At 33.7% G+C, this 14075-nt stretch overlaps 1 protein-coding gene across 1 annotated transcript; it reads right to left on the bottom strand.

Annotated features, from left to right (window-relative positions):
• Positions 1–93: 93 nt before the first annotated feature.
• LOC121410591 (carbohydrate sulfotransferase 15-like) lies at positions 94–13545 on the bottom strand. Its single transcript, XM_041602778.1, has 8 exons — positions 13384–13545; positions 11859–12323; positions 9684–9924; positions 8698–8841; positions 8051–8204; positions 6583–6745; positions 5311–5473; positions 94–4612 (listed from the first exon to the last, which is right to left on the bottom strand). Exons 1-8 carry the CDS (start codon positions 13402–13404, stop codon positions 4437–4439), a joined length of 1527 nt encoding a protein of 508 aa, XP_041458712.1. The 5' UTR covers positions 13405–13545; the 3' UTR covers positions 94–4436.
• Between the last annotated feature and the right edge of the window lie 530 nt (positions 13546–14075).

Below are 14075 nucleotides of genomic sequence, written 5' to 3' on the forward strand. Positions count from 1 at the left end.
TAAAGATTTTTTTTTTTTAATTAACCCTGAACAAAACCAAAATTATAGATATTTGATAACTTTTGAAAATAACTTTCTTATTGCAGGAAAATGCTGTTTGTAAAATGTCAGTCCTGTTGGTACTGCCTGAATTGCTTTTGTCCTTGATTAAATGTAATGTTATGCCAGTGTTTTGATGTATTATTTACCGAGAAGTTTTCCAGAATGAATATATTATATGGAACTCTAAGAACTTATTACCAAAGCCTGTGAATCGGATACAATCATTCCCATTTTCATAAAGTTTGTTTGCAGTGATAATATAATCTTTTGTTAGCCCAATTTCGATAGCCAAATATAGATATTCCCAATTGAATGGGTTTATAGAAGAGAGTGACATCATGTCACATATGTCTTAATATGAGAAAGTAGTATGCAAAACTTTAAAATCTGTCATAATGATACAGATTTTAAGTTGAAATTGTTTTGTACTATGGCAATGTCAGTGTGAAAAAAGTAATATTGTCAAAATGAGGTTCTTGTAAAATTGCTCTTGATTCAAAAGTTTATATTTAAATTGTAAGGTGATACTCGCATGAACTTGAAATGCATTCATAATTTCAAATCTGTCCCAGAGGAAAATATTTGTCGGGGGGGGGGGGGGGAGTCACAACATTACATTTACATGTATAGATGTACGTGCTAAAATCGAAAGCACATCCACAAAAAAGTGTTGAAAAGGGTCTTGTTTTCAGCCTGGTGTTCAATATGACCCCTCCTTTTGTCTGCAGACACTTGGAGGTGTGGCCAATATGACCCTCCCAGGCTCTCCCCCTTTGTCTATCGATACTTGGAGGCATGTTCATTATGATACTTGGAGGTGTGTCCAGTAAGACCCTCCCCATTTGTCAACAGTCACATGCTTTCCCATCTTTCATAGAGGTGTGAGCGACTGTAACACATACGTATGAATACCATCACGTAGAAGACACTCATCCACGGTGTATCAATGACTAGGCAGTAGATATGTTTCCAATTCTTCAGTCAAGATTGGTGTCCAGATATTACCATGATGGGGTTACCACCCATCTTTATATATGGCACTCTGTCTAGTGTTTGCTTTAAGGATTGAAGTACACATTTGTGATTTTATATATCCTCAATTAATAAACATATCCTTCTAATGAAAGTTTCTTTTAATGAAGGGATTCTCCATTGAGGGTCCTGAATTTGTATTTAAAAACAAAAAAAGAAAAAAGTTTGGCATTTACATTTCACAATTTACAGTGTACAATACATGTATGTAGCATTTTTGGACACTATCACATCATTAAATCTGGTTGATAAATAAAAAAAAGTTTAATCTGTATTGTTTCCAGTTCATTATTTCTCTTGTTCATTTGCAAATATGAAATGTAAAGACTTTGATAGAAATGTTACAGATTTAGTTAGGAAACGATCAACATGATTTTCTTTGTCTTTTTAAAAAAAAATTGTAAAAACTAAGACAATATGTCAGTGTAAAGCTAATATAAAAATACACAAGTAGGCAAGTTTTTTGGCAGCTTATCAGTTGAGTATTTGTCTTATGAATGCGAGCCTTGGAAATGGTCTTTATCATGTTACCCAACAGCCAGGATTTTATGATATCTAATGTGAAGAGAGTTGTGATTGGTATGTAGGAAGGATAGATTATTTTATTCATCCCAGATTTAAGTACAAATTTGACTTTTTATTCCAAATAATTTGCACCTTTAAGAATTACATGTAATAGACTAATATTTAGAAACTTAGGACTCTTGATGCTATTGTGATTTCTTTGTTTGCATCTTAATTGTCCATGATTGATGTAACTATTTCATTCACTCTGAATATAGATATTCCATTAAAAAGCTGCTTAAAAACTTTGCCTTTTATATGGAATGAGAGCTGTAGGTTTCATCAACTTGAGGAAGAAATAATTTAAGTTGTTTCTTATGCAAATTGTTTCTAAAATTTTTAATTTGTAATTTGGAAAATAAAAGAATATTCAAGCTTATCTACTTGTACATTTAAATGGGCATAATCACAACTCTATTTTTTCTGTTTACATAAGATGACATTGTAGCATTCAGGTCAGTGGGGAGCACAGTTTTGTAGACACAAATTTCAGTGCTTCTAAAGGAAAATGATGAGCCAGCATACATGTACATTGAAAATGCATGAAACATGAATTGGTGTATTCTTATTCTTCATACATGTATCTTTCCAATTATGTTTGTTTTGGCTTCCAATTATGGGTTTCATGTGACTTCTGTGGAAGCAATTGCTATATATTTTGTTAATAAACATGTCACCGGAATTGATTGGCAATTATGTTTATATATTTTAAAATTATTTTAGATTTGTCATTTTTAAATGTTTTAATTAGAATCTTAAACTAGTGATAAATTCTTAGAGTTGTATATATTTTAATGAGCTCTGGATATTACAGCATACTTTGAAGAAATAAACAAAATTTGCTATAAAATTGACACTGATTCAATGAAATCATTTTACCTAAAAAAGGAATTCATATAGATATGAGATACATGTACCATGTTATAAAAGAGCCTGAATGTACCAGCAGTGTTGAATTCAAATTCAATTGAAAAGATGTCTCACTGTCACAGAAAAATGTGTATGTCATCATCCATTTGTAGCAAACACTGGGTGATTTTAATCAAGTTTAGTGTTGAAGCTGATATTGGTAGTGTTAAGTCAAATTTGCACAAAGCACAACACAGAATATGAAGTGAAGTTGGTGCTAGGATTGACATACGTGTTGAACTAGTGATTATGTGATACTGAGATATTTCTTGTATCGCACTAATACGAATCAGTGTTTAAGCATGAATTAGCATCCCAATTTGTATCCACAACACCATTACCAACACCAAACCTCACTATTATCCATATAAAGTGATAATGCCCTACGCCCATTGTAAGTTCATATGGAAATTATAGTTGCATAAAAAGGTGACACTTCATGAATGATAACATTTTACAGATGAATACTCAAGTGTAGGACTTTTATGTGTACCCTGTAATGACTATGAAATAGACTATCAATGTATCTGTTTATCCATACTTCATTATGATGTGCATGTAATTGAACAAGATGTCTTGTGGTATTTCTATATTTGTAACATCAATTGTGTGTTTTGTCAAACAAGGGAAGAAATGAATAAAACAGTCCTATGCGTATGGGCTGGCTGTAAAATTTGAAATGACTCTTAATTTGTAGTGTATTTGTTCATTGCATGGTTCTTCCAATAATATCCAGTATCCTCTGAATATATACATTTTTTTTTAAATTTGAACACCCTTTTTATTGCATCACTTAATACCTTTTTTACAAAATCAAATGAATAGATAAAATTGCTCTGAGTCTCGAAATATTCAAATTTTTATTTCAGAAAAATAAAATGGGGAAAATATACATAAAAATGATGCACATACAGTATTTCAACATTCATGGAATCCCATGGAATAGTTAACATTATCAAGATTTTTAATAAAGGTCAGTGATTCAACATAATGCCGGGGGGGGGGGGAGAAAGAATACATTTGAGAGAGAGTAAGCAAAATAAGGAGAGGGAGAGATGAAGAATTTAACATGAGTAAAGGACAATGATAGATGGATGCGGAGGACATACATGTAATGGGTAATTTCACAGTTTATATTACATTTCCACAATCTCTAAGTAATCGTGTACATTCCATAATCCCCTCACATAAGCACATTCTTTAGCACAATATCTGTGCTTTACAAACATGTTTTTTAGGTCAGAAAAATATTTTTATTTTTGTAGTATGTCTACATAAAAAAAATGTGTGTTACTCGTGTTGCATTTTATAAGGAGTAAACTTAATGTCTTATGGCCTTTGGAATATGGAAATGCATAGATATTTACCTCATCATAGATTTTGGATTTCTTGAAAATATATCAAAGAACCCCTTAGGTTGTTTTCTTGTCTCCAGTCAATTTCAATAGGGAGTTTTCACAACCACTACGTAGACGCATCCTGAAATGTAGACGATCTATTATCAAAAGCCCTTCATGACAAAGCAGTCCGTGTCGTCCTTGACTGGACAAACAACATTTGCTATTTTTCATCAGCTCAGAATTTTACGATGATCAACTGTCCCGGCTTACTGATTTTCGACTAAGAACTCTCAACTGTTCATTGTCATTTGCACTAGATTTACTATGTTGTAGAATCTGCCCCTGTTAGGTTTGAGATCTCGAGGAAATTGGTAAAACCAAAAGCAAAATAACAGTTTGAAAGGCCTTTATGATCTTGTGAACACTTATGAAACTAAAGGTTTGTGAAATCAAATTAGCGCATGAGGCACATTATTTTCTGCATTAATTTGATACTTTGCCCCCCCAGCCTTTGGACTTGCCCATTATGTCTATATGGGAAAAAATGATTCATAGGTACAAGAACTTGTCATCTCCCATAAGTTTTGCCAGCTCCTTATTATAGGGATGAAAGAAACTATCAAGGAGACTGACAGTCTCTGGCCAAGCATCCTCGTGATTTTTCTCAGTGATATGCTTTGTTTCACGGTCCATTATCTCTCCAAATTGACTCTGCGTCAGTTGCCCTGAAATGAATAAGATTATAAAAGAAATCATATCTTTATTACACACCAAAATAAAGTTGTTGACAGATACACAAAAAGGACGAGGCTTATGGTATTTTGTAAAGGGGAAATGTAACATTAAATTCGTCACAGTTTTACTACTCTTGGTTGATTTCAATGCCCTGGCGAGGGATCTACCCTTACGGTTTATACTAAATCCCCCTCTTATGTTTCAGATATATTCAAAATGAAAGGGTGATGATGATGATGATGAAAGTAATACAAATTATGATAATGGTATATTACATTACATAATGAACGAAATCTTTGTGGGCATAAAATGTTAAAATTATTTACTTATCACAATATCAAAAGTTTCGCCTTACAATTTCCCTTGATTTTGATGATTGTTACTATGGTAAATATCGGATAAAACAGACTTTGCCGAATCAAACATCCGACAAACATTTCATGAAATTAGAGTTAACTTCAAGGAAAAGCAACAATTAACCATGCAATACCGGTATGAATCCCGTTTTACCATTCTCGTAATTTCTCTTCTTCTTTTTCTTACATTCTCTAATTGCTTTTTTTCCTTTCTTTTTTTAGTTTCCTTTAAATCATTTATACATAAACCACTATTGCATAGATTCTTTTTTTCTCTCTCAGACTCTATTGTTTTACAACAATATAATATTATAGGATAATGGAATACTTACTTAAATCTAAGAATTCCATAACTTTTCTGTAGAGCTCAGCCTGATTGGTGTGCCAATCTTCCACTCGAATGACGAGTACTGAGTCACGTGAGAAAGCTCTTATCCAATCTTGGAGATACACATGGTAAATTCCAACTTGAATGTTGGGAATTAATTCATAAGGCTGAACAGAGAAAGCATAAATAAGAATTTAAAATCATGTCAGATTGTCTTGTTATAAATCTACTAAACTTTTTAAAGTACGTGTGCGTTATATCAATTAACATAACAATATATCTCTAAAATTTGTATTAGCTCATTGACTACCCATAATCTCGTGGTATTCAGCTGCGTGTGCATAGAAAATCATGAACACATTGTGAGATGAACACTTTCAACATTCTCATTTTATCATCATGAACACACCGCCTCTTAGGGTATTAAAAAAATTACACTAGAATGCCAGAAATCAATTACTTCATTCTTACTACAAAACATTTCCCTCGATGTTTTTGAAGAACTTTTATCTTTTTCTCTTTTTTTTGGGGGGGGGGGCTTGTCAGATTTTATGTCTTTTATGAGGTCGCCATCAATTCAAGCCTAACCGCTCACGATGGCGGTCTCCGGCGTTCATTTATTACATTATATATATATGTCTACATTTATAAAAGATTAATTTGTACTCACATCCTTATTTGTATTTATTATGTAATATGACCACATTGTTTATATTGTGAATTATTTTGTATATTGTAATTACAAATAATTTTGTATTGTGTTTTTGAACGCAGAAATAAATGCAAACAAACAAAGATTTGTTAAATATTTGTTGAACGGAAACATTGGTATATTGCGTTGGAAGTTCAAAGGTCTTTTGTGAAAACATTCCCCTTTATTCAGGGCAATTTTTGGGATGCATTTTTTTTTCATAGATCCCTGTCATCATCCCGATTCATTCGCAAGATATCCTCAGATTTTGGTTAGTTTAAATGAATTATTTCTTCTTCTCAGAAAAGGCAAAATTATGATTTTAATTGTTTGTTTGTTTGTTTAAACATCATGGCATATGCTCTGCCATAACAGAATAAAAAAGTAAATGAATTGCCCATTTCATTCATAAAAGTTAGTTATCTTTTCTATGATTTAAAATTCATCGCATCACGATCCTTGACGCTTCTCTTGCAACACTCATAGTTTTCCCCCTCCATTTTCCTTTTTTATGCTGTCATTAATATTATTTTCACATTTGGGGCCTTCCTGATCCCCCTCGCCAAATTAATATAAAATACTCACACAACCGGCTGCGTAGACACAATACCTGAGATTGTGCTCCTTCAAACAATCATTAAAACACTCGATGTATTTGACTATTTGTTCGTGTAAAGTCTTCGCAGAATATGGACTTTTGAGGCTGTGGATATGAGATTTGTGACTGTACCACCACCATGAAATAGCCCTGTCAAGGAGAGATTTATAACCAACATATCATAGGAATGTCATCATTATTTCTTCGCCAATAAAGATTTTTATATTTTCTTTAATGACCTTGAGATAAATAGCTGTCAATGATATGTTTCGTCTTGAAATTAAACAAAAAAAGTTAGGATGAGTGTTAAGGCAGTTATATTTTGTTGATAGATATATTCTATTTACCCTGCACATTTTACAATTTTAATAGCAATCGTATATATTAATCAACAAAGTCTATTATCTGTGAATAGCCCCCTATATCAAATTACACCTTAACAAAATGATAGTCATGTAGTATACTTCACAACTGAGGCATTTGATCCTTGGGGCGATCGCCCTAATGAAAATATTTTTGGGACAAACATGTTTTACCCCCCCCCCCCAATAATTTTGACAACACAAAACATTTATCGATGCAATGCAAGTTTTAAAAGCATTGGAAAGCACTGCCCCCAATCTGAATCGTGGATTGACGCGCGACGGCCCTCCTTCACAACTATTTTATATCTTTATAAATTTCTTAAAAACATAAACTATACTACTCTGCTACAGCCAGGGTAATGCTGTATTACTAGAGTGCTTAGAGACTTTATTACATAAGTGTTAATTGCTATAAGCATTAGTAACATTATTTGAAACAAAAATCAAGTCGTTAGTGTCATACGATAATTTCGACTAAACACACACAAAAAATACTTAATTTTCTCTCTAAGATCTACGTTCATTACTATTGGATTTTGTATAATCAGCGAGAAAGGGATCTTGAATCGATTAAGGTATTCCAGGTAATTCGTTTATTCTCTTCACTTTTTTTTAGTAAGATTGAAGACAAATGAACGTAATAAGGAAAAGGAAGAGGGTAGATGAGAAGAAAAAATATAATCACAGAGGGCGTTCTTCAATTTACCATTTACAAAATCAGGGTACGAGTAATTTTCCGTTTTCGAAATATAATAAATACCAAGATGAACAGAAAAAAAATATTCGAAAAAGTATTCAACTTTCTAATTTGCATGAGGAAATTATGATTAAACAATTAATTAAATAGAAGCAAAGAAAAAAGCTCTTTGTTTCTTAAGGGGCGTTTTAAGAAAGTTGCGTTGCAATTGAAAAACTTCAAATTTGCAGCCGATCCCGATCGACTGCAAGTAGCGGCCAATTTGCGTCGAAAGAAAAAGGCTTGCGATCAAACGAAAGTTTCTCGCAACGCCCCATAAGACCGTTGATTGAAACATTTTTTTTTCTTTATCTGTCGATTTTTGTATTGTCTTTGAAGGAATTGTTTCCTTACCTATGAGTGGGGTTCCGCACCATGAGTATAATCTTTGCATTAGGTTGAAGAGCTCGGATAAGATCAGCGTTAGTGTATGGTGGTTCTTTAGCGTTCGGGTATTGTTCAATCCATTCCAGCCCCATGGCAGAAGCGGTAGATATCGAAGCATCACCTTCATAAAAAATATGTATTTTAAAGATTTAGAGAGGGGCTTGGAGGCACCACCCGGAAAAAAATCCCTAAAAAACACTATTCAATTTCATGATTCACGTATAACTCTGAAAACTTGGAGTTGATTTTTCCCCATAAATCAATAAACATTACTGTATTTATTATGTATATTAATGGAATAATTCAACTAATGCAATTAGATCGCTCGTCGCTTGTATATACTTTAATTGTAAAAAGCAAAATATCGATGCATGGAATATGTATAATCTTCCTTCTGTTTCTTCCTTACTTTTTCCATAATTAAAAATAAGTTGTTCTCATTGTTCTACTATATGTGCGCTCTTCCTCTTCAGGCATTATTTTAAATATTTAGCTTATGGTGATCTCCTGCGTATCTGCTATACTTCTTGATTATATAAAGAGGTTATTAAAGTTTTATAGTTTTTGCAATTACCAGATGCATTCTAAAAAAAATGTTAACATATACAGCTTACCATAGACCATCGGGTAGTAGTATTGATTTCCTCTTTTTTCCTTTCCTTCGAGAAGTCTACGAATTACATCAAATTTGTAGATGTTGAGATACCACTCTAAAGAGCTATCGTCAATACCTCCGGTCACGTTACGAGAACGTAATACTAAAAATAAAAATGATGGTCATAATATTATTGACTTGTGAACGATGATGAATAGTGATAGTAGTAAAATAGAAATACACTAATGACACTTCATCTTAATCTTCTGATATTTTTCATTTGATATCTATGATGTAAAACAAGAAACAATATAGGATGACCATTGAATTTGATATCAGCTGTAGAACCAACCGTATAATACGAGACATGCAAAGTAGCTGCATATGAATACCAAAAATTATGTTTCTTTACTTTGAGACAATATTTCACCTTTTTCAAATCTTCTTGTTTTTAAAAACAAGATCAATTAATGCAAATAAAGTTGTTCAATCATAAATTATTTTTTATCTTATACAAGGAACTTTGTTAAGTTTGTAGGCTGACGTAGCCTATCGGCCAGTGAGCCAAGTCTCGTAACATGGCAGGGAAAGTGGAAATTCGTAGAAAGTAAAATAACTTTGGACAACAAAAGAGTGACGATGATTCAGTAAAGCCTTAATATAAATGCCTATTTTATAATGGTGATGGTTGGATTTCACATAACCATGAACGATTAAACAATACATTGGAACAACTGGGAACGAACAGGTCCATGACAGTCAGCCAGGTTTGACGTCAGGGTATGTTTCAATTTTTCAATTTTTTTACTTAGGAAAAAGATGATAAATAATAGATTGATCAAAGTTCAAAGTTTGTACTGACCTAGCCAAAGATTCTCCTCATCATGACTTGTTGACAATTTTAGTGTAATCGTTGGTATTTATTGTCTGCAATATTATTATTGATAATGACGACATCTTAGTTAGATATGAGCATTCTTTGAACTTTACTTTCTGTTTACGTACCTACTTGGCGAAAGACTCTACTGACTGTGTAGCCGTGTCTTCTTGGTCCCCACCAATGGGGTTCCTTGGCAGCCTTCGAGATGTCTGGATGTTGAACAATCTTGTCCCAAATATCACTGGTTGCACACTTGTACATGCCAATGATGTAGAAGTACGGTAGGCAATTCAACTCATTCCCTTCTCGAAGCCAGCATGGATTCTTGAAGTTATCCAGAAATCGGGTGGGAATTTTATCGAACAACTGCAAAATTTTTATGGAACGAAATTGAAAGATTTATTGAAATTACAATGTTTCTCCTTTTTTTGGAGTGTTTTGTACGAGTGCCTTTATAAATTCGACACGGGTTTGACTCAATAGGGCGTTTTCGCACTGCGACGCAGAACACTTTTAAGAAAATAGAAAATTTATTGTCAAATGTCCTTCATGACAAAGAGCAACAAAAAAGTCTTCGTCGAAAACTGGTGTTTAAAAACAGCAGTAAATATAATTTCGCCCTGGACAGGAAAACTTACATACTTGCCATTTGCTGATAGCCCCGAAACTCAGGACGAAACTGATGTTCCGATTGATAAATCCGACACGGGTTTGGGCGTTTTCGCACTGTGAAGCAGAACACTTTTAAGAAAATAGAAAAATTATTGTCAAATGTCCTTCATGACAAAGAGCAACAAAAAAGTCTTCGTCGAAAACTGGTGTTTAAAAACAGCAGTAATTTCGTCCTGGACAGGAAAACTTACATACTTGCCATCTGTTGATAGCCCCGAAACTCAGGACGAAACTGATGTTCCGATTCACCACTATCGACAAAGCCCTCCCAGTTGTTCATTGTCATTATGACGGGCATTTTCAATACATTTACTGCATGCATGTGTTCTTGAATTCATTCTGCGTCGCGGTCGTGAAAACTCCCTAATAAAATGTCTTTTAGCTCTCTAGTCCCTCCATGTATAGCCATCAAGGATGATCCAATATGTTTACATCAGAGAGAGAGAGGGGAGGGGGAGGTGATGGAGGGGCGGGGGTGGAGAGGGGGTGATGAGAGAGAGAGGGTGGGGGCATGCAGATAGTAAATAATTTGGTCAGAGTACAGCGATATTTTATTTCTGATTTGTCCGAGTCAAGCATTTTTGGTCTATCTCAAAATTTAGGTAAATACGATTATCTACAAAAGCAATAAATGACACTAAAAAATCTTATAAGGATCATCATAATTTCAGTGAGCAATAGCCTAATGTGTCATTTACCATATGCCTAGGGCTTATAGCCTTGTAATTTTTCCACCCCTAATTCAGTCGTTCCTTTGGGCGCAATTCGTGATAATATTGCATGACAATATTTCATTCAGTGATAATTTCAGTAAAATGAATATGATGTTGAGTTATTTGTTAATAAACTGCAGGGCGCCTTTGGAAAGCAGTTTTGCATAACTGAACAGCCCTACCCTGCAGTATGAAATAAAGAAAACAAACGAATAAGTAAATAAATAAATAAAATTCTTTTTATGGGAAGTATATTTTAATGAATGTGACTACAGATAATTATAAGTGAAAAGTATAGTTAATGCGGGAGTTCATACTGCCAAACAAAACTCCATTATGTTATGCAGGGCCCGCTGGAAGAGCAGTTTTCTAACTATAGTGGCTACCCTGGGTGAATAAAACGTTATTATTATTATTATTATTATCATCATTATTATTATTATTATCATTACTATCGTTATTATCATTATTATATGAACGGCATTATTTCAATTCAAGGTTGATCATTATCAAAGACCCTCGTCATTAATAAAAGAATTCTGGAATTTCTGTGCGGTTGGCGCAACATAAAACATCAACATGAAGGACAGTCTTTTCATTGGGTCCATGCATGACATGGGTATGGTACCAGAGGCTGTATTTACAAGATGGACATTATATACTCGTACGTGACCTCAAAACAAACATCATTTTTTGATCCCAGAGTACCCTGAAAGTATTTTGTCATGTTTACCCTTCTATGCCTACCAAGATGTGTCAAAATTCATGTTAATGATAAGGTTGAAAAGTATACGCCTTTTCCCACCCGAATTTGGAATGCCTTCGATATCTGTAACTCGATCGCTAAATCTTTATTTTTTTAACTTTTGTGTTATAGAGCAAATTGCACCCCCCCCCCCACCGTATGGTACTCACCTCAGGAGCAGATAAGACAAGTTCTTTGGTGGCGCCGGGTCTCATGGTTGTCATCTCGTTCTTCTTCAAATACAGAATGTTTCCTTCCCCATCATATTGAAACACGTTAGGATAATAGGGTTCCGATGCCTTTCGTAATACAATGTTGTACTTCGGCTCATTGTTGGGGGGAAATATTGATGAAGCATTTCCGTTCCAGTTTGGTCTAAGATTTGCCTTGGACCCTACTCCATTATTTCTTTCTCGTTTCCTCTTGTTGGTTTTAGTATGTTCCTTATTTCTCCCCTCCCCTTTCCCATGTTCTGCGTTCACTTGTATTTCATGTATATTAATCGGTCTATTTCCATAATGTTCTGAGGTGGATTGTGTTTTAACAGATGGGCTGGAAATAAGATCTGAGATGTTGGTAAACTGGAGAATGATGAACAGGAATGTTGAAACGACGATGAACAAAAAGAAAATTATCTAGAAAGAAAAATGATAATCAAAATACATTATAACACCAAAATATCGAATGAGGGTTAGAAATAGTAAATAATATGCAACATTAATCGCTGAAAGAAGTGTAAACTATCTCTAAACGTGATCGAATTTGTATAGGGGCCTCCAGAATAGTATACTATTTTATGAAATATCAGTGGTCACAATGTATACCAAAATTTAGTTTGAACTCTTGACAATGGCATAATTCAGAAAGCAATTTTGTATTATTTGCTTTTGTTGTCCTCTTATAAAATGAAGTTTTGTTAAAGTTTGATATTTAGGCTTCTAGCGATCATCTTAATAGCCATTTTTATGTATTTTTTAATTAATGTATTGGCTTACAGTATACCAAGCAATGTGGAGGGCCTCTCGACAGAATATTTAATTCTGTTAGATACTCTTTCAGAACTTTGATGGTGCTCAATTTCATTCTATTCTTTTTCATCGCGTGCTGTTTCCATTGTACTTTATTATCATCTTGACTGGAAGTAATTTTTTTACAAAAATAAAGCACATCGGTTTTCTTTCTCTTTGATTATTCTGTCAGAAGATGTCGCAGACACATGCAATATTTTACTCTTATATATACTGCTCCAAAAAATGACAAAAAATTGCAAGAAGAATTAGTTATTATCCCTAACAAAATAATATTCATTTTAAATAATATCATATTCTGTCATTTTTTATATCTTAGTCTATATCTACTTCTTCCGTTTTTCAGGCATAATCGTTGAATGGTTGTTTACATATAATAATGGACTCGAAATAAAATCATCAAAAAATGATATAACAAAACATGAATAATCAGTTACACTCTCAATAAATTCAAATCTTAGGAAATTATTGAGACGTTACGGCTTTGTAGAATATCAATTTTAAGACGATGTCGCATGACTTTTTAGGTATTGGCCGACTCTAACCTAATACCTATACATAACCTAAAAAGAACAAATAAAAATGTATACAAAAAACAACAACAATATAGGTCAGACTAACGAAGGTGAAACAATAACATCTCATCGAAGCACTGATATAGTCTTACCCTTTTTGAAAACCATGCCATTGTTGATCAATCTTCGCTAAATATACTATTTCATACAGCAGAAATGATACTAGTAATTCGCCAATACCCAGATAGAGTACTTTAGTATAATTATACTCCCGCCTGATGAGTGTACAGATGGACCCCGAGGTGGACATTACAATAGACCCTCATTCTTTTATTGTATTTTAGCTGCTGCTCCATCGATTACCTTCGGTCTATATACGTGTATACGTCTCAGAACGTTTGATCGATAAGACTTACTTTCTTAGCCCATGGGGGGGGGGATGATAGGCTTAGGTATAGGGACAGGGGTGGAAGGAGAGGAATAGAGGAGACAAGACCAATCGATTTTCATTCCACCTTGACGATCTTCACTAAAACGTACAGTTACCCTTCCCGTATAACGATCTTTATAGTTTTTCATGTTTTTTTTTTGTTTAATATTTTTAGTAAGTATAGTCTCTCCTTTTTCTGGCATAAAAAGCAAAATTAACTAGGCTTACAAAAAGGGTTTACGCCCGGTGAGTAGACTGTAGAGAGTTGAAGGAGAAGTTTACCTTAACGATAAGTTGTTTGTTTTAATACAAGCATACAATAAAGAATAATAACTAGATGAAGGTTGATTAAAACAAATCTATCCAACAAGAAGGGAGTTTTGAATTATAAGATTTTTCATTAGTGATTTTGTT

Source organism: Lytechinus variegatus, chromosome 3 (genome assembly GCF_018143015.1).
Source record: "Lytechinus variegatus isolate NC3 chromosome 3, Lvar_3.0, whole genome shotgun sequence".
In the NCBI taxonomy this organism is placed as follows: domain Eukaryota; kingdom Metazoa; phylum Echinodermata; class Echinoidea; order Temnopleuroida; family Toxopneustidae; genus Lytechinus; species Lytechinus variegatus.

What these genes read in the sequence shown, in the direction of transcription:
- LOC121410591 (XM_041602778.1), bottom strand. Translation starts at nt 13,404, where the DNA reads ATGGCATGGTTTTCAAAAAGG. An exon ending in TGGCATGGTTTTCAAAAAGG is followed by an intron (nt 12,324 to 13,383) that starts GTAAGACTATAT and finishes TTTTCTTTCTAG; the next exon opens with ATAATTTTCTTTTTGTTCAT. An exon ending in TTGTCTTATCTGCTCCTGAG is followed by an intron (nt 9,925 to 11,858) that starts GTGAGTACCATA and finishes AAAATTTTGCAG; the next exon opens with TTGTTCGATAAAATTCCCAC.